We start from the raw sequence: 27,560 nt of genomic DNA on the forward strand, positions 1-27,560 counted from the left end.
TTTTCTTTTCATAAAATATTTTATTCATACAATCATGTCTTTAACTATAGCAACATTACCATTTCATTTTGAGTGTCAAGATATCAGTCGCACATCACCTCATAGGAACAACGGTATATAAACAAATGCAGAAACAAAATTATTCTCTATGCGCCTGAGTCCGTCTCTCATTTTGTCATCTGGGGATCATTCTGTACACCTCGTCGGCCTTTCCATCAATAATGAGCCAATGGGAGTATTACTGGTCCTGTCAGGACGTGTGATTGGTTGAGCTGAGCAGCAGTCGGTCCGTCCTCATGCCGGCCCGTTCACAGCTTGCTCTGAGGAGACAGAGTTCCTGTCCAGCCTAGGAGGAGGACACACGTCGGTTACATGGACAACTTGGTTCACAACACTGACAGTTCACTACTACTGGTTGCAGCAATGGAAAAACAACAACAACAAAAAAAACAACAAAATGCCCTATTAAATATTAAATTTTTTCCACATTACATTAGTATTTGTTAAAATCCTTTATGGTCATCCTTGAACAGAGTAATGTGAGAGATTCCATCACTTGAATCTCTCACCGTTAAAATTAATGTTACATAATCCAAAATGCCCAAAAATGTCAGAAAAACACTCAGGCAGTTGTAGGGCGTCCTAATTGTCTTTCATCAAGCAGAGCAGCTAAAACCATCCAGATCGTGAGGTCAATCTTACTTGGTGTCCTCCATGTTGGACATTTCTTTTAGAGGTCCATTGGGAAGCTCCACCGCGGGCCGACACTTCTCACTGGCGACAAAAACACAAGTGAAGTCAGTGGTATTAAACGACTGCTGAATCTGAATGTGAACACCTCATGGTTGAGTCAAACGATAGCTGCTGAAAAGAGACTTTAGAGGTTCTGTTAGGATGTTATTAGCAGTGTTGTGGTCAAGACCACCTAACCCGAGACCGAGACAAGACCAAGACTTTTAGGGTTCGAGACCAAGTCAAGACCAAGACCAATGGAAGTCGAGACCGAGTCGAGACCAAGACCAGCGGCCCGCGCTAACTGACGCAACAAAATGAGAAATATGATCAAAATTACTTCTCAAATTGATCTGAAAGATCCATATTCCCATAAAAACACCTAGATATTAAATACTTAATAAATCTAACCAATATTAAAAGCAGAACAAAGTTTGTTCTTCTATCTCTGTGCTACAATCTGCTGCGGTCTTGTGTCATCCCTAAAAACATAACGCCCTGGGCGGCCATATTGCTCATGTCAGAAACCACCACTGTCTGCACCATTAAACATAGCAACTGAGGCAATGCCCTGACGGTAAATAACGCCCAACTATGAACACTGACCAAGGAGCAACAAGCAAGAAGTAACCAACCACAAGGAGCTCACCGTGACTGTTCTCACCCTCTCTCCCGCTATATGAAGTCAGGTAGTCCGACACCATGGCACACATTAATTACAGCTGCCACCTTGCTGCTGTGCAGAGCTACGCAGGTGTGTTAGAATCATGGCAGCAAAGCAGCAAAACGCAAAGAACTTTTCATAGTTCTGAGATGAGCAAAGCTGTTGGATGCAGGTAAAGTTACTAAAAAATGACTAGCTAATATCCATACAGCACCTTAAACTTAACAAGTAGCTTGTAGGCTACTGGTGTTGTTGTCTATGTTCAGCTATGATTCATTTTGCCCCCAAAAAAGTTGATTCCCCCCCTTGTTCGTCTGGAGCCGGGGCTAAGTAGAACAGGGAGTCTCAAAGAATCCACCCCACCACATGTTCAACCAGACAGCTATTTGTAAGCCATAGAAAAAGTTTGGAAACCACTGGGGGGCCCAGGAGAAAAAGTCTGGGAACCACTGCTTTAAATACACTTTGAAACCATGACAACGCATGTATATCTATACAGTTATCATTGAAAACAATTTAATGACTTATTTTCATCATAACTTGTGGCGTATGGTGAACTGACAACTCCTCTGACGGTCGGACTTATTAATGCGCAGACATGATACTCACTGCATGTATGCTATTCTGACAGTATATGGTAATCTGATAGAATGGCTCTCAGTGACACTCAAGTCCCATCTTCTAAGTAAAGAGCTGTTCAAAAAAATCTGACTGTTCCTGAATGTTACATCACTATATTGCAGACTTTTGGTCACAGCGTTGACCCATATATGCGACAAGTCAGTCAACACCTCCCCACAATAATTCAGCGCAGTGAGTGGCTTTTTTTCATCACAAATGCTTATGTGTCTCTGTACAGCTAGCTTTGCTAACATCACATCAACGGAGCTTACCTCTCTTTTAGCTTCTTTTCTAAGTGACGAAAAAAGTTAGACGTAGTCCCAACCGTCTGAAAGCGAAGCGCTGCTGAGTTAGCTGTGGCCATCGGATTTCTTATGATTTATGCAGCGTTATTCTATTACTGACTATTTGACAGACATCTTCTGCCGCTCAGAGGTAGCCACTGCGCATGTCTTGGAGCGCCACGTGCGAGTGAAAGGTGGAGAGGGAGGAGCAACAGAAACACGCAATTGCTTGGATTTTAATTGGTGCTTTTTGATCCACTGAAAACAAAGATGTTAACAAATAAACTGGACAGTATGCTGTTCGTTTAGTGATATTTTCCACATTTGCGGTCTTGAAATAAAATGCACAGTCCTCAGCACCCGAGACCGAGACAAGACCGAGACCAAATGCGGTCGAGTCAGAGACGAGACCAAGACCTATTTCGAGTACTACAACACTGGTTATTAGCAGGCAATATTCTACTTATGGTGGAGAACTGCAGGGACAAAGAACTTTCTAATTGTAGCAGGTTGGAGTAGCTCTCTTCATTTCATTCTGAAACATTGCTTTTTGGACAGTTGTCCCCTGTGGTTGGGATGCTGTGCAGCTGTATGGATTTTTGCTCAGAGTTTTTTTCCTTTTGGTTCGTTCTGATGCATAAACAGGATGAAAAACGTTGGTTCTGCTCTATAATTGGAAGCTCTGGACAAAAAAGATTCTTCATTAAATGACAAACCCGGAATCCTCTTCATCAGTGTTACACAACAACAAAGTGTCTGCAGCCGGAGGTGTCTTCAAGACTGTTGTAATACAAACTGCTGCAGGAAAGCCTTCCTGCTCACAGCCATCACCATCTACAAGCTGGAACCTTTGCATTGTGGAATGTTTTTGGTTCATCTATAGATCTGATGCACAAGGGACATCAGCAAAAATCAGCAATGGCTGATCAACAAATCAGCATGGTCTAAATATCCACCACTATCCTGTGTTGCTCTGCTGTGAGAGACTGACCAAGTTTGCAGGTAACAATTGTCACTACACTGTTGTCAACCCAGTGACTTTCTTGCTATATTGATCAATATTTCAGACAAAAAAAAATTGTATCAGATAAAATCAGAATTGGCAGGTCAGACTTTTTAAAGATCAGTGGATTGGCCAGAAAATTGCAGTCGGTGCAGCCCTGGTGTAGGGTTAGGCACGCACTGGTAATGGATAGGGTAAGGCTAAAGAAGTAATTGGAACTCAATGCAAAGTCCTTGTGAAGATAGAAAGACATTCTGCGTCTGTGTGTCTGTGTGGCCTGACCCTGTGTTTGGAGAGCTGGCTGAAGTTAAGCTGTTCCCGGTCGACTCGGTGCACTCCAGCAGCAGGAAGGCCTCTGAAGGACCCAGCTTCTCTTCATCACTGAAATAGACAGGTAGCAGCGCAAGTCACCAGGCAGCTCCAGCACAGAAACACACAATACAGCCACATGTGAAACCAGATGCATGCTGAACTGACAGAACACAGTAAAACAAAGAATGATGTATGGAAATGGAAAGACTCTAGGGACATTCAAATGTACAGCAAATGGAGAAAGTAGGTCGTTTTCAAACGTTTGGTTCTGATACTTTGTTGACTTGTGAAACTCCATAGCAAACAGCACACATGGAGATCATTTTAGACACGGATTGGACCGAAACAGGTTGGATCAGCCGACAGTCTTGCTTCATCTCAGAGAACCACCAAAGATCTTGATGAGGACTCAATCAAAGCAAAACACCAACAAACATCCAGATCTAAAGCAGAGCTAGCGGTAGAAGATGAGCAGTGCTGGGCGGGTGGAGCAAAGGCTGAAGCAGGAATGTTCCACATAGAACCGCAAGTTCATCCACCCCTCTGCATACAGCCACACTGAGCTTCAACATATGGGAATAGATATTAATAACATGCGCAAAAATCATTTCTAAAACCTAAATTTATGCTTCTCTGCCAACTCCAACAACTGTTAATTTAATGTGATGGTAACCATGGCAACCTGCATCTCCAGAGCCAGAAGTGGCTATTTGGAACTTCTACAATGGCTATTAGGCTACTGTAGCCTGAAGTGAGCCAATTCCGATTTTTTTTGTGTCAACGTGACCTGTATCTGATCTTTTCATGACAGTCTGAACAACACAGGCCAGATTTTTGTTTTTGTGTGTCCCAAGTCACTTGGGTATCTGATACGTATCCGACCTTTTCAAATGTGACCCAATGACCTTGATCGTCAGTGATACTCGACAAATGTCTCTATTCTGTGCCCTGATACGCGCAAGCAGGAAGAAAAACAACAAGCTGTGCTCCATCGATAGCGTCCATGTTTACTTCTGCAAGCACCTAGCACTTCTTTTTATGATGGTTGGTAAAACACTCAGGCTCTCCATGTGTGACGTTGTAGTGCCCTTTACTGCACATGTGGGACACTTTCAGGTTGTTTGCAGTTCACACTGGAGATCACATACAGGTCGCATATATTTGGAAGTGTGAACAACCACACCAAAAAAAAAAAAAATGATTTGATTTAAAAAAAAAAAAAAAAAAAAATCTGAATTGGGTCACTTAGACTACATTCACACTGCTGGCCGAAGTAACTTCGTAATGTTTTCACATGTGGACAGTGACTGACCATCAGCAGACCTACAGCTACCTGTATAACTAGCAAGGTCACAGTATCAACATGGCTCACCAGCTGTAGAGCAGACAGACCCAGAACGGGAGAAACCAAGTTAAAGGACTTCCACCTATTAGCACTAGCTACTGGTGCTCCTGCTGCTGAACAAAAAGCCAACTAAAAAAAAAGAACCAAAACACTTGGACACAGTTTTGCTAGAAACACATGCAGAATGGAGATTATGAGAAAACAGAGTTCAAAGCAAAAATAAAGACTGGGAAAGACAAGTTGGTGGTTGACGTGACAACAAGACTACATTACGGCTGCAGGCTCGTCTCTGATTGGCTGTACATACCGATAAGATTTCAACACTCTGAAGACCACACCCACAACGCAGAGCAAGAGAGAGAGGGGAAGCTCAGACTGAGTGTTGTTCATTAAATTACATCACACTGTGGTTTACTGAGACAGAAGACAGCTTCAACAACAGGACAGTGGGACAGAGGACTGGCAGCTGGATAACTACTAACTGGCCCTCATCCGTGTGCAGCAGGCTTTCCCCTACCAGAGTGTGTTTTAATAATCTGCTTCCATTTCTAATTACTAGAGATGCACCCAGATGACCGGCCCTCACTGGAAAGATAAACCTCTTTCTGATTTCAGGATGGTCCACAGTGACACCTCAACACTACTCTTCAGTGTGGATGTCGTCACTGTGGGGAAAAACACGGAGCTCTCTTCAGTAACGGCGAGATGTTTCAAAATGATAGGAAGTTTGTAGAACAGGAAGTGGTTATTCCTCCTGCAGCCACTGAACCTCAACAGGGAGGACCAGCAGACTGAACTTGTGTTTACAAACACAAAGAGTCAAAGGTCATGTGTCAGGGAACATGCAGGTTAGCAGACGCATGCAGCCTTTTGGAAATCTCAGAATTGGAACTACCTACTTTAGTAATGCTAACTGCTAATTATGATTATGTGGGATGCTAAAGGCTGTTTCAGTTCTTAATTATTTTGTCTTTAGCTCAAAATAAAAGTAAGATGACCTGCAGAGCTGTGTAATGCACATGCTGTCACATCACCTCTGCTTCTCATATGAATGATCAATCAACACATCATAATTTAGCTTCAATAAATTAATAGTCTAATACAAGTGTCATATAAGCTTTGTCATCTCAAATATTAAGCTGACAGCTGCTATGAATGAATGAATTCAGCAGAAAAATTTGGAGTATCATATGAAATGTAACGCTGTTAAGATTTGGAGACGTGTAAAAAAGCTATCGTCTGTCATAAAAGAGTAAAAGAGACAGGTTGTAATTTTATTTATTGATACTGATCTCCAATAACCTGGAAAATTTTATTTTATTCGTTATCTTATGTGTCTATAACTGGGTTTCCATTATAAATAAATGCAAAACACTTTGCTGATATTTCAGTATCATAAAAAAAGGAAAATTGCTATGTTTCCACTGAATATAACTAAGTGTTTTCACATGTCATGTCATTATAAATCACGGCAGAGACAGATGTAAACAGCTACCGTATTTTCCACACTATAAGGCGCACCTAAAAACCTTCAATTTCCTCAAAAGCCGACAGTGCGTCTTATAATCCGGTGTGCTTTATATATGGACCAATATTGAGCCACAACAGGTCTAGCAACTATGATAAGCAGCCGCTGACTTAATTTTCTCCCGTAGAAGAAGAAGCGCGCAGTGCATGCTGGGATAGTTGTCAGAACACTGGTTTGTAATCTATTAATAAAGTTTGACTGACCTACCTACCTACCGACCGTCTAGAATTAGGTCGTTTGCAGGTCATTAGCACCACGTTCTCTACGAACATGCTGTGCGCGAATGGAGAAGGTGACCATTGTCCGGCCATGCCCCGGTCCAGTCACGGAAGGCTCTCCTCGCCGACTGGAGTCGGACTGTTTTGTTGACATTCCGTTTAGTCCATCTAGTGGATGCATAACGTAACTCCAGCCTCTACTGTAGCATCTATTCTATGCGCCTTATAATCCGGTGCACCTTGTAGTGCGGAAAATACGGTACCTGACATATATTCATATTATATATGGATGATAATTCAGCCATGCCCATCATCCATCAGAGGAGATGTCACCGTCTTATTGGAGTAGCTACATATGCAGAATTTGGGGGAAATTTTAGTTGGACATTTTTTATATAACAGTTATAGATTGAAAATATTCAAAAGACAAAACTTTTTAGGAACTGTGTGATGCTGTGAGAGCTCTGGTGGAGCCAGCTGCTCATAGTCTGAAAAAAATGAACAAATAATCATCTTCCTATTCCTGTCATCTACTTCCAATGTTATGCCAGTAGTAACATCTGGCTGTGGGTCATGTGACTCGTGTAATGTGAAAAAAGTGTTTTGTAAAATACATCTATTTTGGTACGGCTGAAAAAGTCACCTCATCCTAGCGCAAAAAAACTTTGTTGCAAAAAAAATTGTTTTTCCAAAATTGGTGTTTCCATGATGTAAATGTATTTTTGTAATTCTTTTATGGTCTATGAACACACAGATAGAGGTACATCTCTGTAACCTTTTGCAATACCTTTGAAAAACTTAGTTTTGCTTTCCAATAAGCATTTTGTAATTACAAGTTAATTTAGAATTTTTTCAAAAAGAGAAAATATATTTTGAATGAAATCAGTATCTGTGGGGCGTCACAAAATCTCTATTGGTGCATCTCTATTAATTTAGATGGATTAGAAAAATAAAATGTGTTCATGGTGGAAGAAATTAAAACATTAGGATGCATTCTTAAATAATAACCTCTTTTCAGACTGCTTAATGACAACATAATCCTGATACAGTGATCCCTTGTTTTTCGCGGGAGTTGCATTCCGAAAATAACCTGCGATAAGTGAAATCCGTGAAGTAGTTACCTTTAGTTTTTACAATTATTATACAGCATAATTAAATACTCTACATTGAAACCAAAGAACAAAACTTGTTTTCAGGTCAGCGGATGTGCACGTTCATCAATCGGGCCTTAATGTGATCCGGAGTCATGGCCACAGTTGTTTTCCAGCAGGCATTCAAAGTTTTCAGCTTTCGTCTCCTGAATAGCCAATCTGTATTACTTATATTTAAATACCGTAACGTTATTGGCACACAGGTAGAGAAGGAGCTCGGAGACTGTTTAGCCAATCAGGATGCAGAACACAATGCACTGTGAAAAAAACTGCACAAAAAAATCCACAAAGCAGCGAGACCGCGAAAGGTGAACTGCGTTATAGCGAGGGATCACTGTAATTGTCAAGAAGAACTGGGAAATGCAGTTAGAATTATATGTGCACACACAGTTGATACATTTTGCCTTTATTCAAAAAAAGTGAAAACGTTGATATAAGGGTTTTTATAATTCAAAAGGACATGTAGCTAGGCCTGTCGCGATAAACGATAAATCAATTAATCGGACGATAAATTAAACCTATTGACCTCATTTTAATTATCGTCTCTTCCTGCCTTTTCTTCTTTATGTTGATGACATTGAATGAAAAAAGGCTCAGCTCCGGTGCTCTCCACTGACCCTCCCTTCCTCATTTCCTTAGTCTAATGTCCAGCGCACATTACACGAGTTGTCGGCCCATTTTCAAACCCTGAGAGACACATTAGCCACAGAAATCCTAGGTATAACAGTTTGATCGGGTTTGTCGTGCCGTGTGATGTCCAGCCACATGGGCACAAAATAATGGCTACAAGTCCAGTTAACTAATTTTAAAATCAGGCATTAATCAATGCTTTACTAGAATCTACCTGTGATGCATGTGGCTAGAGTCAGCATAAAGTCCTGACTGAATGAAAATCATTATAACCTTTTTATGTCACGTTAACGAAGAACAGCTGAAAACTTACCGGGTTTATCAACTGAGGTAGCAATTTGGCTCCAACTCTTCCCCTTGTCATTTCTATATTCTTTTCACGAAATGTTGAATAAACATTAATGATACCACAAATTATCTCCAATGTTTGCTGGTCTTCAGATTGCTGTTTGGGATTCCCCTCTGTAATTTCCCCTCAGAAAGCACGGAGGAGAATCCGCGCTTTCTGATTGGCTACCTGTCACATTCAACGGGCAGCGTTAAGCTCCCAGACAGGGAAAACCCCTGATTTAGATCGGAGCGGCCACGACGATCTACCGTAACACACCACACACTGCAGGATGATCGGTTACGAAATCACCAGTGACAATCTTAGATCGGCCAACGATCTAAGATTTATTTCCACTTTGGCTTTATGTTGTTTAGTTTTTATTCAAGTATGTTTTTTGTTAATGGAGACTGAGGATCCATTTTATTTTTGCTTGTTTTATTTAGTTTATCAGTTCCAGTGTTACATGTTCTTTTGGAAATAAGGTGCATCTATCAGGAAATCGCATGTATTAGTCATTTCCATTAAATCGGTGTCAAAAGGTCTTGAAACAATATTATTGTTTATCGCAATAATTTTAGACAATTAATCGTCCAGCAAAATTTGTTATCGTGACAGGCCTACATGTAGCCACACTAGCTGAGCAGTATTAGTGTGTTGTAGTGGGTCAATATATTTAAAGAGATGAGGAGGCTATGTTATATGTAACATCATGATGTCACATGATGTCATGTTACATGACATCCCATCATTTTAGCCTCCATCACCAGAGGAAGCTACTGCAGTGTTTCTGGAAGCTTCTGTCAACAACATGTTGGTCTTGTTTGACAAGCATCAACAAAATAACTACCGTTAAGAATGTTCTCCCTGCCATTTAGTCAGGTATTAGAAGATGTAATGGTTGTGTGTATGCGTGTGTGCCTGGAAGGCGGACCTCTTGAAAACAGCTGTCTCAGTCTTGGCATCGACAGTGAGGCTGACGGTTTCCTTCATGGAGCCATTGATGACCGTCTCTGTGATGCTGCGCTGCTCCAAGCACGATGACTCGTCCGCCGCCGCCGCCCTGCCACAGTCTGTAGTCGAGGAGGACGAGGGCGGAGCCACGTCAGCGCCCAACCAACCATCACATTCTGGAGACGCAGCAGGAGCCAGTCAGCTTGGCTGGTTCCAATATCAGTTAACGAAGCAGGAGCAAACACTCTCTGACATCCACAACTCACCGTCAGGACGCATCGGCGCATTGACCCCCAGAGGGTCTATCGTTTCCACGCTGGTTTCCATAGCAACGGGAGAGTTGCACCTTAGAGGGTCTTTGGGACTGAAAAACAGACATTTCTGTTAAGAACTCTTCCATATTTGCAGGTGGTAAAGTGAGTGCTGCAGCCAGATGTGGAGCACAGCTGTCAGGCTGCCGTACCAGATGGGAGAGAAGCTGGAGAAGTCTGCCCAGCCCGTCTCAGCGCCAGGCGCTGCTGCGGCAGGAGACGAGTTCCAGGCCGCCTCTGAGGGAGCTGCTGTAGTAGAAGACAAAGGAGAGGATGCATCAGGGGTGCAGGGGCTGGAGGCTGCAGCTGCACCTGAACCCGTCTCCATGGGAACGTCGTCAAAGCTGGCCGTCCACACTGGCGCTTCAGACGGAAACACAATCAGTCAGACAGAGCAGGATGTGTCTGTGTAGCACTGATGCTAGCTAAAACTGTTAGGAAGTTACTGTTTACAGCATCAACGAAGGGAACAGAGCCAAACAACCCAACTCTGTGTGTGTGCTGCTACACCAACCTGTGTCCACCTCCATACGGTCATCAGAGCCGGGGTTACAGGGTTCAAACGGATCTCTCTTTGAGTCCTCTTCCTCCGAGTCTGTGCTCTCCTCACTGTCGGTGCTGCCTGAACTCCTGAACACACACACATGCACACACACACAGAGTCAGAAAACCACTGGAGCTACACACACAGGCTTACAGGCCACTTTTTGCTCGATCATCTGGAGGTGAGCTGATGAATGCTTCAGCCATCACATTGTGATGAGAACAATCACTCTTTCCCTCTGTTTAATCATAGAGTTGTTGCTTTTGAAGCTTAGCTAAAACTATTTTCAGACCAATGCCCCCCACTCCCTCCCGTCGCTGGCTCACCTCGGACGTCTCTGTGCCTCTGGAGCGAAGGTGACATCTTTTTCATTCCAGATGTCCTCTTCATCTGAACCAGCATCTTCAAACTGCTGGATTTTCTCCTTGCAGCGCGCCTCAAACAAGGCTATATTAGCCTGGGGAAACACACACACACTGCAGGGTTAGAACTAGGGTTGAAACGATTCCCCAAGTGATTCGAGTACCTCGATTATTAAAATTCCTCGAGGAAAATTTATCTGCCTCGAAGCCTCGTTAAATTATGTTTTATTATTTAGCGCACAGTGTTCCGGCCGGGACGTTATTTGCGTTCCGCCGCGTTCTCACTTCAGCCTGTGTTGTTGATGAAAGCTAAGTGTTAGCAGCAAAACGTCCAGTTTTCAAGTTCGGCCTTGGAGAATTTTACTGATTCATGATAACGTCTGGGTTTTTGTAGTTTTTCGGGGGACCAATATTATTTATACAGGTGAGCAGATAGACTGAACACTGCAGGCGGCTATGCTTTAGATGCATAGCTTTACTGAAAATACCGGAAAATAAATTTCATCCCGGTCGCAACAAATGGGTGGCAAAGAGCATCGTGACGTTACATACCTGGGAGATGCGTTTCTGTGTGTGACGAATGCAGACCGAGTCAAATCCCGTCGCTAACATGAACACAAACGCTATAAATGGCTGGGCGAGGTGAGAGTTCATCTATTGAACTGACAGAAGATGAATACATAAACCAAAAGCTGGAGAATAGAAATTTTTTTATAATAGCCTCCTCACAAATAGGCAGGCTATTTGTGAACCTGCCTCTTTATTATTACATTGAATTTCAGATTTTTGTATAACTTTTTTTCAGGATAACTTAAAGTGAGCTATTATTGTTACAAGTTAATTTTCTAAACTACAGAAAAGTAATTGCTAGGGAAGCTCAAATGTGGAAAAATTGGACTGATATTGATATGCGATAGTAATACTACTGTTATGTTAGATTTACCAATATTTTATTCCTAGTTAGAACCATTGCACATGCTCAGAAAGCTTTAGCAGCAGAACAGCATCAAGGGTTAAAGATAATGACTGTTACTGGGCTGCTGTAACAGTCATTATCTTTAATGACTGTTAAAGTTATTAAACTTTAACTTTAGTTTCTAAAACTAAAGTTAAAGAAAACTTTGGTTTTCTTTAACTGGAACAAACTAGAGGCATTTCGTGAATGAACCACAAGCAGTTCTGAAAGCTTGACTCAGATCTTTTCTTGACAACAATATTGCTTTAATTGTTTTCATTCATAACTTAGGATCAGACTCCAGCACAACCAATCTGTAGCTGTTAAGTACAGAAGTTGTCACGACAACACACGGGCTGCTGCCTGTGGAAATAAATGCAGACGCTGCACGCCTCAGTGTATGCATCAATTTTCAGGTGATGTAATCAAAAACATTTGTATTCCTTGGCCTTTGACCTGGTGTGAGATTAATATGAAGTGTGTATGTATTTACAGAAGTGTTTTCCTGTGTTACATGATGTACAGCATTTTGTGTTGTTGTTTTTGTAAGTGCTTTATAAATAAATTTGTTTTGGTAAAATTACCAGCAATAGTGTTTGCTGTAGTGAAGCAACACTTGACTGAAAGGAGAGACTCCAGTGACTTGCACGCTAATGTTAACATGACACGCATGCAATAAGGTGAGCATGTTGTTATTAAATAGAGCAGCATTCCAGTCATCAGTTGTGCTAGTTTCTGTCTGATCTGCTGGTTTCTGTCTCACAAAGAGAGAAAACACTGTTAAGCCTCCGGCTGCTCTGAAACATGACATATGTCTGTCATTTGGAATCCTCATTTTAGAAAAAACTGTTTTTGCTGTTCAGGCCATACACATGGTCTGAACACTGAGGACAGATATGGGTCACATATGGACCTGTGGTGTAAATATAGAATAAGACGTAGAAAAATTAAATCAAAAGCCTTTTTCTCTTAGACTCATTATAGATTTTACATATTTAGGATCAATATTTAGTACTTACACTTTCATTTGTATTCAGGGAAAAGTTGATGTCTGATATTCTATCAAATGGAATACTGCAAGATGAAGAAAAACATGAGTTTAGTTGTAGTTTTTAGGCATCGCCATGGTAACGCATTACAAAGTGTGTAAGCAGAAATTCAGGTTCAACATATGTGGATAAACTTGTTTCGTGCAGAACACCACCAGACGAAGAAACTTCCTGAATCACACAAGTGTCTGCACCAGGCAGCAGCAACTACAGAACTACTGCTGCTGCTTCCACTGATCACTGATAACCAATCAGTCTCACAGAAACATGAACCTCTGGCTACTCCACAATGGAAGGGAGAGAAAAATCACTTTACATGGACACCTAAATAATAATAGTGATTAAGGCTGCAAGTTATGGCAGAAACAAAGCTGCAAAAACTCCATAACTGAAGCAGTAATTTAATAAACTAGAGATAAAACTTTTTAAAACTGCAGTGGAAAGACGGTCCTGTTCTGTAGCAGTAAAAGCAGAGGTGTAAAGTTTAAGAGGTTTCAACTGCCTGGAATGGAGACTTTGTACCGATGTGTACAGTCAGGATTCAGGTTTCTGTGGAACCTATAAGCAACATGTCTGACTGTTCTCAAACACTTATTTGGATAAAATCTGCTTCAGACTGTGTGGGGGTTGTGGTTTCCAGACCTTCTGATACCGATCAGAAATCAGCTGATCTGGGATGTCAGAACATCCTGTGATGTTAGGCTGGTTATATTAGGACATTCATGTTTGATGGAATACAGAAATAAATAATGTTTGCATCCCTCCACAAAGATTCTGAATTAAGCAGAAAAGATGACCCAACATTTATTAAAATGGCAAACTGACATGATTGAGTTGGATCGGTGGAAAATCAGCCAGCCATCTGCATGTAAGAATCAACTTAAGTCAGAAACTAAATTCACTAAAACATGAATGCCATGAACGGTACGGTAACAAACTGCTTCCTGCACATGCTGGAGTTTTTACAGCTGGATGTTGGTTTCCACGGGAACTCACTTTTTAGGAGCTTGCAAATATATTGAGCAATATTTCTTTGAAAAAGTCACAAGATCTGAACTTTGTTTCTGACATATTTCTATTAATTTGGAGAGCATTTCACCAAATTGTCATTCATTTCTAAAGCCCCCACCAGCTTTTGAACTGTTGATTATGCTGAGCAGAAGACAGAAACAGACTTCAGGCAGATCTTCCCCGTCTGAAGAGAAGCAAGTGTTCCTAAAGCACCAATCAGCTGCCAGCTCTCCCCACAAGCCTTTATACCACTGCTTAGAATTACATGGACCCAAAGCAACTTCCCCTGATATGGGAAAATCAGGCTACAGACGGCAAAAGACAACAAGCTGAGGTGGATATGATTGGTTTTCCATGAACAGCTGAAGCTGCAGCCTTGTTACAGAGGAAGGAGAAATGGATGAATTTCAACCTACATTTTTCTAATTCAAATCTAAAATAAGTTAAAATGTTTTGTACTTGTGACAAATAAATTAATATAATAGTCAACAGTGCAGGAAAAAATTTAATCCACCAGCTTTATATTGGCTTTTGTGTCATAGACAGTTATACTAATGCAGGATGCATACTTACTCCACAACATCATCCTGGTCAGCAAACTCTTCGTCATTGAAGCCGAACTGCTCAATAAAATTGGACGTCATTTGTTGCATCTGATAATCAGAAAAGGCCTGGCAAGACCCAGGACCAACGATAATGATATAGTCTTGGCTCTACACACAGCTAGGCATTAGTTGCAGTACAAAACGTTACAAATGTATCACAATTCTGGTTAAAACACAAATGCACAATTCAACTATCTATTCCACCTGAAGCTGTTACTCTGAGTGGAGTGACTGGAAAGGCAGGTGATGCTTTGGAAATCATCTCAGCTCTGCAAGCAGGGGCTTCCTGATGCTGCAGTGTGCAGGCTGTTTTCTGATCAAACCTCAAGAATGACAACTTGCTTCCAAATAGATCTAAAAAAAAAAGATTTAAAAAAGGCTCTGATGTTTGAGGCTTCAGGCTGCATGATGCTGACCTTTCTACATGTAGAAAGGTCAGCAGCTCTTCATGCTGTGTGAGTTTAGGATGGACTAGAAATAAATGGGGTGTAATTTCCATGGAAGTGAAGGGTCAGTGTTTACCATGTTCAGCCAGTCAGAGCTTAGATGATTTCACAACAGAGAGCATCACCTTGTGTTTTCTGTTAGACATTACACACAGTCCTAAACAGGCGAGCATGTGACAATCCACATAGAAGTGAAGGACTTCTGGATGACATCACCAGCCTGGGCTTCATCTCAATATGTCTGAAATATCGGAATGTTTGAAATCTCTTCCTGATCACCAGGATTCTGTTTCATCCTTTCCTACAGCACCTTTCAACAGCAGGACAAAAGCTTCGAACCTCACCACTGTCCTTTCAACCGTGGAAGCAACTTTTGATCCAAAACCAAAGCTCAATAAGAGCCTAGCTTCATTCCAGCTGTTTCACTTGGAAACAGAACATTAGCCTGATGAACAGATCAGGAATAATCAGTTAAAAATCAAACACCAACGACCGGAGCAAGCAGCGGCACCGCTGAGCATTCAGAGCTGGGCTGCAACAACCCGGCTGAGATAAAAAACGGTTTCCAACAGCCTTGTTCCAACATCGATATCTGATATTCATATTGCTGTAATGGCAGATAACCAATATTTGTCATTATAATATATTTCAGTACTCTTTCAACAAATTGAAAAAAAAAAAAAAACGTTCACAATGCTGACTTTACTGCGGCTTCTCTGCTTCAGGTAAACTTCCCACAATCCTTTGCTGCATCCCTATCACCATCACATGACCACACTCCTCTCTCCAGAAACAAATGCCAACAAGGAGGAAAGTTTTATTCATAGGACTGACCAAGTTCAAGCATCTTTATTTCAGGAAGATTAAGAAAAACTAAATTCCCTTGTGAATTAGATGAAGATGCGAAATCATTTTTATGGGAATTCATAATAAGTAAAAGCTGTCATTTTCACATCAAACATGGTCTGAACCTCCATCCAGCTTATGCAACATGCAGGCCTGTGTCGGCACCACAAGTCTGATCAACAGTACTGGAAGAAAAGCCTGTCGATAAAAAACGATGTGATCTGAGAATATTTCAGCCAGGAACATCAGTGTTGTGATTAAACAATGAGGCACATGCATTTATTTGACAATAAATCATTTCTAAATGAAATGTGAAAAACGGTTCCCACGGTTTCCCTCTATGATCCTGCCTGTCACACGGAGCCAAGCGGTCGGAGGCGATGCTGTGCTGCAGGGATTGTCACCGGCTCACCTGGCTGAAACTGTTCACAAATCTGTTTCACTCAACTGAAGAGGTCACAATCACACAATTAGTGGAAGCTTAGTTTCATTCAGTTCTAACCAATTTAAAGCAAAGCTAGTAGTGATTGAATTGTTACTGTTTTAAATGATTTTAAACTATTTCTGAAGAATTCAATCACCCAGGTCTGCATTGTGGCTACATTTGAGTGTCTTACTTGTTGAAGTGAAGAGTCCTGGTGAAAGCCACCATCTTTAAAGTCTACCTCATCATCGCTGGAAGAATGGATGTGATGAGTGTTCACCTAAAAACATAAAACAATAAGGCTCTGGTCACTTCATGACTGGAGACATGAAGGTAGAAGTAAAATCCCTCAGAGGCGCAGAATCACCAGGTCAACAGTGTTTCTTTTGTTTGTGTCAGCAAGCTGCCCAGAAATGAAGGCCTCCCAGTTCTCTCTGTCCTCTGTGGGAAGCTCTGGAACACACATCATAAGCAATACAAAGTAAAGTCAATCCCATCACCTCCATCAGCAACCATAAGGCTGTCAGATTTTTAAAAATTGCATCTAATTCTCATGATGTCTGAGAACTTAAAATCACACTGTAAAGCCCGTTTTCAATAAAAAGTCAATATTTACTGCCAATCACATTTAATAACACCACATTTTTAGGGGTTTATTGGCTCTAGTGGCCTTTATTTAATAGTGAATTGACAGGAAAGTGGGTAATGGGAGAAGGGGGAAAACATGCGGTAAAGGTCACCAGGTCAGTAATCAAACTTACGACAGCTTCATCCAGGACTAAGGCCTCATGCGAGTTGTGCTTAACCCCTGGGCCACCACAGCACACCAATAACACAAAAATGTATGTGTAGTGTGGTGTAGTAGTACAGCAGCACCCCATATATGGAGGTAATGGTCCTCCACATGACAGTCCAGAGACATTTACTGGCCGTCTTTGTCCTTCTCTCTCTGCTAGCCATCAATAAAAGCTCGAGTGCCAAAAAATTCTTTAAAAATCTCCAGATGAACCTAGGAGCACGAAGTAAAGTCCTGGTCCAGCTGTAAGCTACAATTGCTCACAAGACCTCAAGTAACTCTTCAGAATCTTTGCTCGATTTAACAAGTAAAACTGAGAAGTTTCAGCTGTATGAAGACTATGCAGCCATATTTAAATATAGTATCAATGCTAGTCATAAACACCACAACTAAAACCACTTCTTACCAGAGATGAGCCCCTGTATCTGTGGGCCATTAGGACCTTTGTCACTGTTATGAACAATGGAATTGGCTATTCTGGTCAGATGGCCCATGTAACCTCGTCGTCGACCGCCCTCTGATCTGAAACACACCAACAGCAGCAGAGTTATCAAACACCAACAGACCATTGTGCAAGCAGAACGCCTGTGGTGTCAAACAGGAAAAACCTACTGCTCTTTCTCATTGGAGCGCCAGGCATCTACGATTCTTTGGATCAACTGACAGGCTTGAAACAGCTGGAGGAGGAAAAAAACAGACATTGAGAAGAAATTATGAAAAACAACAACAAATGCACAGTGTGTCCAACAAGCAGGAAACAAGTCTAATCAAATTGTTAAAAGTAGCCCTCTGAAAAAAACAGAGAACTTTTATTGTTCAGATATGGGATGCCAGTTTCAACAGTATGTTTATATTAAGGACACAAAATGGCCAGATATCTTGATATTAATACTGCTGTTATACCAATAAGATATTTACTGATATTGTATTTTTTTCTAGACATGTAAAAGTGACCACACCGTCTACATTGCTTTTCTGCTTCAGGTAAACATCCCATAATTATCACTGGGATGATGGTAGCAGGAGTTTGTCCTGGAATCAGTGGGTCTCTGGTTCAATTCCACCTCCACCTGCCTCTGTCGTCATGTCCCACCTGCCAACCACCCGCCTGCTGGTGTTGGTCACAATCCAGTAGTGATTTCATTTAGAGCGTCTGAGTGGCATCACCATCTGTCACATGACCTGGCCAATTTGTTAAAAAGACCGATTTGTTAAAACATGACTAACATCGGCTGATAGTGATGCCGATATATTATGCATCGCTACTTTACTTCATTTATTATTAAAGATCTGAAACATTAGTTTCACTGTTTCTAATAGGAACTGACCCATTAGTTTGGTGGAAGATGTCGAAAGAAACTAAACCCAATAAAAATTCATTGGACACATCTACACACAGCTGTGAACATGCAAAATCTCTGCTTATGTTTTCCTTATTTAAGACATTTAATGTGGAACAATAGGAGAAAACAAGTGTATTCAGGATAGTAATCAGCTGAAGGCTTCCCGTCAGTAAGTGAGCCTTACATGTCTGATGAGGGCGCTCTCTGCTGCGCCGCCCTGCTCCTCGTCTGGCTGCGGCTCTGCTGGAGCTGGAGGCATAGCCAGAATCATTGCTGTGCAGATTTCCACCTGAATATGGAGGAAGTTGTTCCAAATGTATTTGAAATACATGTCCTGTTAAAAAGAACAAAAAGAAACAGACAAGCCGTTCAGCAATGAGGCCACTGTTGTATAAAGCACTGAACGAAGTGATGGAAACTTTACTGAAGACAACAAAGCTGCTGCTGGGTAAGCTCTCCTAAAACTGAGAGCTTAACACCTGCACTCTACAGTCAACTGTTGTAGTCTGTCATGCAAGATTCCATCTGGAAGGAGTTTCATAATAATCAGTGCATTAAAATAAAGTGACAGAATGGAATGGTGTAGTTAGGCCTGTCACAATAAACAATAAATAAATTAATCACATGATAAACCAAACAAACTCAATTTTCATTTACTTGATTTATTGTTTCTTTTTTCTCTTTCTACCAAAACTGGTCTTCAGTCTGCTGCTTTGGTCTCAACTATCCCTTTTTTGACAATTTTGTCTACAGAAACTTAATAATTCATTTTTGTTGTTGTTGTTTCGCTTTATTTTGGATATCTAAAATGTCTTTCAGTTTCAATGTTTAAATGTTCATTAGAATTTCAGTTTATTGATCTTTGAGAAAGTGTTCTTGCATTATTCTTCTCTTATTATTAATAATTCCCTCAAAACAATATCGTTTACCGCAATAAGTTCTGGGACAATATATCATCTGGCAAAATTTGACATTGTGACAGGCCTAGGTGTAGTAGCTGGTACTCACCAATATGACGCCCAGTGTGTTGAGGTTTATGAGTTCTGCAATGATGCTGTGAGTGTTGCACTGCAGCAGACTGGCCACCAGTCTGACCACATTGAGCCTGGTGTTGCCCACTGGTGGGTCCAGGACCCCCCACGTTGTCTTCAGCACATTCTTCTAATGATGGAGAGCAAACACTGTTCAGCATGTGCAACTACACTCAACGGTATGATCAACCTGATAGTCCAAACCCTTCAGGGTGAGGAAAAGGTTTTAACCTTTGGAGGTTCGAGCAGCAGCTGGTGGAAATCTTTGAGGCGGGGTCTCACAGCCTCCAGGATGCTGTGGTTGACTGAGAATGAGGGGTGGGACATCCCAGGAGGGCATTCCATGTGGCCCTCGAACCTACGGTGTGCAGCGGCAGATTTTATTCAACTGGCTGCCACACGACCATCACAGACACAAAGTCAACTTGAAGATATTGAACAGAACATACGCTGGTCTCCTGGTCTCAAACAATGTGAGCAGGATCTGGATGACACTGACTATAGCAGACTCATTTTTGTCCTTCTCAAAAATATTTGAGAGCAGCTGCTCCACCGTTTCCTGTCTGAGAAAGAAGAGGACCAACAGGGAGATGTGAGAGGTCTTGAGCTCACCAGAAACATCACAAGGAACTGAAAGTCTAAAACAGAGTGAAACAAGAACAAAGAAGAAAACATCTACCAAGAAGCAAATAAATGAATTTTAGGTCTTAAAACTTTACATGCTGATATAAAATATTTAAGGATGAAATGGAACCAATCTGGGTTTCCCTAGCAACCTAAAACTCTTTTCACATCATAGTGAAACAAACAAGCAGCTACAAACTCCCAGAATGAGTCACTTCATCCTTTTAGAAACTACTGAGAGCAAAGGCCCCGCTATGATGACATCATCAGATGGGCGTGGCTTACAGCTAGCCTTACCCTGCTGGGAACTTCCCCAGGGATGAGCTCAACATATTTAAGCATTAAAAGATTAGATCCATGAATTAGAAGGAAATGATAAAAACCACTGAGCAAACTCTGGTTCTGATGATCTGGGGTCTGAACATCAACTTTCATTAGAAGTGAAACTGGCAACCGAGTTAGCTGGTTGAACAGTGTGCAGAAAGAATCAAAGATTTTAATTAAAAAAAAATTTTTTTTTTCAAGTTTCACTTCAGCCTTTAATGTCATATTCACAGATCCATAAAGAGTTATCAACCAACAAAACAAGTTTAGTTTTATAAGATGCAAATGTAGCAGTATACTTCTCTAGCGTAGCCAGAAGAGGATCGGGCTCAGAGCAGCCCTGGACCTGAAACATCTGGTCTCTGCTCAATCTGATGATTTCACATAAAGACTGGGAGGCGTTGGAGTGTCTCTGTGTCGACAACAAAATCTAGTCAGTGTGAAGAAGAGGTCAAGTAAAGGCAAGGCCAAATTACTCTTAAAACACTCACATCTTCATCTTGAGAAGGCTGGACCATGTCAACCAACCTCTGAATCACTTTCTCCTCATTCAGCCACTGGAAGGCAAGACGGTAAACAGGGTGTTGCATTATTACACAAAAAAAAACTTAAGAGTTGCCTTCAGAGAAATAGATTAATATTACTGTTACAGATTTCTGACATTTGAATGAGAAAGACAGTGATGAATGTCAACAAAGCTTAGTGAGCATGGTGCAGTTACCCACATTAAGAACATCATGCCGTAGCTGCTGGGGTTCAATACATGTGAGCATTCTGAGCAGCAGGTCCATGATGGCAGATGTCCCGATGTGTTTGATCATCAGATCAACAAAGTCATCCCTCTTCCTTAGAAAATTCACTATCTGTTAAAAACAGAAGAGAAATCCAAAATGATACCACCAGGAGTCTGAAACTCTAAACAGAAAAAAGACATTCAGAGGATTTTTTTCAGTTATTCACATCTTAGTGTTGCTTCTAGAATAGCCACTGCTGTAACTAGGTACAGTATTTCATCCTGACTCAGAGTCCATGTGTTTCTCTGAGAGAGCATTGGGGCCACTGCTAAAGCTGGGACTTCTTTTTTAAATAGAAAGTACTCCAGGTCCAGAGTTACATGTGTGTACGCTTTGACCTCGTAAAGGTCCAGTCGATTACATCGCATGGTCTGGTTCTGCTGGATGTCACTTCCTGATAGAAATGACTGAGTTCTTTCCACTCTCACCACATTCTTGTTGAGAACGAGGGACAGCTGACAGCCAGTGACTCGATGCAATCAGCTGAGCTTCCTTTTACTAACTAGTACTAATGGTACTACTAGAGATGCTTCAGTCAGGTTTTATGCTGCCAATAGAGATACTGATCACTGATCATCGATACTAATCACATGTATTGGCTATTCATTGTTCCATTTTGTTATGTGATCTAGCAAAAGGAACCATTAAAACAAAATAAATAAATCACCTAATTTATACAAAAACGTGAAGAAAAAAATCTTTCAGGCACAATGTAACAGCCATGCAGTCAAAAGGACGACTGAAAAACCTGATATCAGTTACAATATTTAACAGACTGAAAACAGTAAGGCTCAACGACCTGAATTATACAGAAAGTCAAATAAATCTCACAACACTGCCTATACCAAATAATGTAAAGAAAAAAGAAAAATTCAGGTTACATTAAAATAAACTATCATAAATCTCCAAATGAAAACATGGCCAATGGTTTTGTGCATGAACAAACTGTTGCAGCTTGTTAAAGCTTGATTTACAGCACTAAGACCCGCCTCCTGGCTGTGATTGGTTGTTTCTGACTGAACGCTCTATTCCTGCAGATTACAGTCAGATTAACTGTCTCATGTTGGGTATTAAAAAAGTCACTATGTCGTATGTAAAAAAAAAAAAAAAAAAAAAAAAGCTTTTTATTTGAAAAATCCATTAGTGACATGCTGCAGCTTTAAGGATCTGCTGTCTGTGGAGCTCAAATGGCGGTTGTGTCTCAGTAGAGGCTGTCCAACAGTGACACGCGTTGGTCATCCAGTCACATAAACTTAATGCTCATTTTGCTCAGCCTACTGATTGACATGTTCACATTGGTGATTGTAAGGCACTTTAACTGCTCTGTCTTTAATTTACCACACTATGTTAAATATTTGTTTTTTAAATATCGTATTAAATTTGTTGTGCTGATGCATTTTGAAATCGAGGTATTTTTCCATCTCACAGCTTCACATCACTCTCACGGACAGCACAAAAGTCTCACACAACTTTGCTTAGGATTTCCTGCCACTCTTGCACAGCTTGAAGGAAAAAGGAGATCTGCTGCATAATGGTCATCTGCAGGCCGCCAAGCAGGACATGCATGTGGTCGGCAACAAAAGAGTGATTGGCAAACACCCAACATATACGTTTTCACAGAGATCGGCCGACAATGATCAATGGCCGACTGATCGGCACACCCCTAACAACTACTACTACAAATTTCCTCTGAGTATTTTCCCAGACGTACCTGTTCAGGCTTGCGTCCTATAAGAATAGACAGCACTTTGGAGAAAAAACTGGCTAGGAGGGGGTTCAGCGGTGGATCGTTCTTCAGGAAACCATACAGTTTCATCAGCAACATCTCATCTTCTCCCAGTCTGTCATTGATTTGGCTCACATCTGAGGTCAGCAGCTCGCATGATATGTTGGGATACCTGTGAGACAAATCTTCCCCTTTAGACTCATGACAAAGTTTTCTTTACTGATCGATTCATGCCGACAGTATTTCACTCCAAGAACAGCAACTCACAATCTCTATTGATGACTTCACTCACTTGTTTCAAATTATGTCTTCTACATTATAAACTCTCCAATGTTTTCAACAGAAAGATTAGAAAACATCAAAAACAGTGTTATTCGTTTTCCAGAAGGCAGTTCTGAACCATGCTCTTACTTGTATTTAACCTTTTCCTCTACATCAGCATTGGGCTCCTGTGTGATGAAGGTGACCAGGTCCTCCATGCACTGCGCTCTCAGGAGGAAATCCACCAGTTTGTGGTTCTGAGCCTTGCACTCCTGCAGGACGTCATCCTCATCCATGACTTCTGTCAGGGTCACGTCCTCCTTCTCCAGGAGTGTGTCAATGTGGGATGTGGTGTGGAGGTCAAATTTCCAAAACATGGTGGATCTAAAGACAGACCAGACTGAATTAGCTGAAAATGTCTACATAGCCGGCAGGTGTGTTTCTGTGTGTGACGAAGGTGCCAAAGATCTGCTGCTCACACAGACACAAAAGCTATAAATGGCCTTACAAAGGATGTAATCATGTATTAAGTTGACTGAAAATGATTATGGAAACTGAAGACAAGAGTATTTTAAGCATTTATGTCAGTCTGCTGCTTTATTATCTTTACTATTAAATTTAATATAATTTCAGAATTTTGTGTGATTATTTTTCCAGGTTGCCTTAAAAACTTGCTATTTTTGTTACAGGATAATTTTCCAAGCTGCAGAAAATTGAGTAACACTTTATTTGAAGGGATGTGCATAAGACTGACACAACACTGATAAATATGACATGACAGCAGCTGTCATGAACACAAAGAAGTCTTCATGAATGTTTATGACTGTTGTCATAAAGTATCATTCTACACTTTTGATGCAAAGTTGCTTTAAAGGTCAATTAAAAGTGCCACATTTGCATTAAAGTGTCATTTACCAGTCTGTGTCAGTGTTACTTACCAATTAATGCATTTTCACTTCAAATAAAGTGTTACCGAAAATTGTTAGGGATTCACAAATATATTGATGTTATGGAAGAATTTACCAATCTTTTGTTTTATTATGTTTTTTATTAAATTACTTGATTATCAGAATAATCAATAGATTATTAAAATAATTGTCTACAACAGCCTATACTGAACAAAAGAATGATATTAAAACTGAGCTTGGCCCTCCTGAGAACAAAGGCTCTTCCTTTGTATGGTATGGACTTAAACTTCTGTCATCTTTCTCCTAAGCAGATTTACTTCAGACTGAATCTGACAGAAAGTAGGGGAAGCTGTCGCATGGCTTCTGTGATGGAACATCCACACTCCTTTAAAGGGAAATAAGAAATACCCAATTTCCATGGAAACACATGACACTTTGCCTTACTTTTTGGCCCTCGGTGTGACCTTTCTCCAGGTTTGTACTTCAGTCAACCCAGAAGGTTTCATTCCAGAAGTCTGAGTGATTATGTCCAAGGGAACATCACTTTACCGTTTCTACAAAGCTGCCTCTGTACTTCAATTTCTAATTCTTAAAAGCTTTTGGACATATATGAATTCTGACAGCCTCCTTGTAGTTCATGTCAATTTTGTTTTTTGGTGCCAGCTTATTCAAAAATAAAGAAGCTACTTTAAGTTAGTCAGGTTCTCATAACTAACTAAAATATATAGAGAATGACGTAAATCTGCTTCAGTCTTCATTGCATTGAATCGAACTGTTACCTTCATCCTTCAAGGAAAGCATCTACAAAAAAAATGTTTAACTCATCATCAGCTCAAAAACTTTGCAGCAACTCCTTTTACTGACCTGCTGTGTGTCAGGTCAGAAAAGTCACAGTCTGAGCTGACTACAAACCTTGGTGACTGTCACTATACTGATGTCACTTCACTGAGTAACATCTTGGACTGAGTCTTGTCTCTGTCTAAGTTGTGACACTGACAGTGCATGTACAGCTGCTACTCACTTATCAATATAAGGCTGTGGTCTAACTTTTGACTGTAACTATGTGAAACACAGCAGAAATTGAAGAGCCTGTTAGCTTGACTATACCATCCCACATCCACCAACAGAATGATCGTTAATAAATCTGAGCAGCTTTACAAGCGCAAGTAAGCTGGCAGGTCCAATGGTAACAACAAGACCTTATGGTGTGGATGCCCTTACTGTGAGGTAAGCCATGTTCAAATGCAGGCAGACTAAAGAAGCTGTTTAACAGATATTTCTGTTTTCTACCACATGATTTACATGTAGCAGTAAACAGCTATTAGCACTGCTTTTTTAGTAGGTCCTGGGTTTGAATCCCACCCTGTGGTATTTTTGTTCTCCCGTTTATCATCAGGTACTCTTGCTTCTGAGGCAATCAGCCACTCTAAACTGCCTTCAGGTATCAGCACATGCATGAAGCTGTCTGTCCTGTGTCGCCCGGTGATGGAGTGGCCACCTGTCCAGTGCACTGCCCTCTTCTGAACCAGTGACCAAAGTGCATCACAAATAAAATGCAATATTTGTTAAATTAATAGGCAAAAAAGGAACAAAGTTCTGACTGGTGCATCTCTAAGAAGTGTTAACTAGCACAGAGGTCACATAACGGTTCTGCCTACCTGTAAATATATCAGAGTCCAGACTATGGAGCTCAGGTTAAAAAGAGATTTGTCCTAGTCTTTGGAAGTTGTGGCCCATTCCAGGTGAGCCAGCTGGACGGTCAGAAGGACAGATGCAGGACAGGCCTAACAAAGCAATTCAGAAAAGAAGATATGGAATAAGAGTCAGATGGTAGACTCTGTTACTTCAACAAAATGATAAATTGGTTTTTATTAATCATATACAATTAATTAGTAATGGAAATTGATCATTAATTTCTCTGCCATCTACAGCATCTGGAAATTTTAAATCTTACTTGTTACTCTTGGAATCAGTAAAATAAAAGATTTTACCGGATCCAAAGTACTCAACAGAACAAATCCTCTCAGACAATTCTTTCAATGGTTTTATGAAGTGAACCAAAGCAAACCCAGACTTCTTGGCCGTACTCTAATCAAATTTTAACCAAACCTGTTTACGGGCGTACATGTTCTCAATCTGACTTGAAGCGAACAACATCCGCTTCACGTTAATTACCTACACCTAAACGGATCATCTCATTTCCCTTTTCAACCCCGAGACGAAGAATCAGCAGGATGATAACGCCGATATGTACATACAGGCAACAGCAGTCACAAATGAGGACCATTACTTACACTTCGCTGCCGCTAATGCAGTAGAAAGAGCAGCCAGTCATAGCAAAGTTTATATTTCTTATTAGTTTTGCTACATATTTCCGACATCTAGTATACGGTGCTAATGACAGAGTAACTTGCTGTAAAGCTAAATGAACCCAGTCGGTACAGTGAAAGTAAAACCGGCTCGTGCTAACAAGCTAGTGAAACTGACTACAGTATGCTAGCCTCTCCTAAATAAGGTAGAGGAAGAATGTCCAGTTAGCCGATGTCAGCGAGCTATGGGGCTTCCAAGTTAAAACATTTCATCTAATTACTTTTTCCGTATGCATGTTAATATTACTATGTGATGACGGTGCACCTGCATTTGTTAGAGCTGTGAAACATGATCTAATAATCCATAAGGTGATAAGACTGCAAAACATGTTTTTTGTTAGCCAGCCAACGATAGCCGGTTTTATGAAGGCTGCTGGCTAATCGTCTGTGAGGCAGCGAGTATACCTACCGACTAGCAGCTGGAAACGACAAATCTTGAGCATGTAGCTTATCCCGCCATTAGCCTTTGACCTTACCAGTACGAATCTAGAAATAATATTATATTCCAGAAAGGAAAATAATGTGTTCAAAAGTGATTCTAGCAGGCGCCAAAAGGTAGATCTTCGGACTGTACTTTTCAAGATGGCGGTTCCGCCAACTTCGACGACCCCCTCCCCCACTACAGCTGCAACGTTTGTCAGTATGTCAACCAATACAGCGACACGATTGGCCACATACCTCATCGCTCAAAGAAGGTCCCGAGCTTTCATTGGACGTGAATCTCGTTGCTTCCGGGCGTCATTTTATCGCAGTATTTAGATTCGGTGGCCTTGAAAATCGGTTTGTAAAGCTACTGTTTTCTGAATAGCAGAAGTAATGAAAGAACAGAAGTAAAAAAAAATTGATTATGCGCATATTTCATGCTTGATGATCATTATTTGGACAGGTGCGTTTTTATATAAATAATGGCTCCGCCCATAGGTTTGTTTTGAATTTTCAACCAAACTGCACCGGATCTTAACCTAGAAGCCAAAGCTTAAATTAATAGCTTCTAGGTTAAAATCCCCTTGTAAATAAAATAAATAAGTGATATAAAACGGCTTCTTAAGCAATTTAAAGTC

The 27,560-nt window shown here is 40.9% G+C and overlaps 1 protein-coding gene across 5 annotated transcripts; it reads right to left on the minus strand.

Annotated features, from left to right (window-relative positions):
• ppp6r3 (protein phosphatase 6, regulatory subunit 3) lies at positions 1-27,125 on the minus strand. Of its 5 annotated transcripts, none has more exons than XM_008410923.3 (26): positions 26,909-27,125; positions 25,789-25,914; positions 23,373-23,606; positions 22,947-23,133; positions 21,167-21,304; positions 20,933-20,998; positions 20,741-20,853; positions 19,943-20,056; positions 19,725-19,851; positions 19,471-19,623; positions 18,647-18,796; positions 17,732-17,796; positions 17,526-17,641; positions 16,691-16,776; positions 16,517-16,603; positions 14,576-14,622; positions 12,962-13,016; positions 10,952-11,082; positions 10,596-10,711; positions 10,234-10,444; positions 10,037-10,134; positions 9,751-9,946; positions 5,269-5,286; positions 3,587-3,685; positions 703-774; positions 1-346 (listed from the first exon to the last, which is right to left on the minus strand). In XM_008410923.3, exons 3-26 carry the CDS (start codon positions 23,597-23,599, stop codon positions 295-297), a joined length of 2,724 nt encoding a protein of 907 aa, XP_008409145.1. In that variant the 5' UTR covers positions 23,600-23,606; positions 25,789-25,914; positions 26,909-27,125; the 3' UTR covers positions 1-294. The 5 variants fall into 5 exon arrangements, with proteins under 5 accessions (XP_008409145.1, XP_008409147.1, XP_008409140.1 ...); XM_008410925.3 differs by having other exon boundaries at positions 10,234-10,330; positions 14,576-14,673; XM_008410918.3 differs by having other exon boundaries at positions 14,576-14,673.
• Between the last annotated feature and the right edge of the window lie 435 nt (positions 27,126-27,560).

This window comes from Poecilia reticulata, chromosome 6 (genome assembly GCF_904066995.2).
Source record: "Poecilia reticulata chromosome 6, P_reticulata-male-v2, whole genome shotgun sequence".
NCBI classification, from domain to species: Eukaryota; Metazoa; Chordata; class Actinopteri; order Cyprinodontiformes; family Poeciliidae; genus Poecilia; species Poecilia reticulata.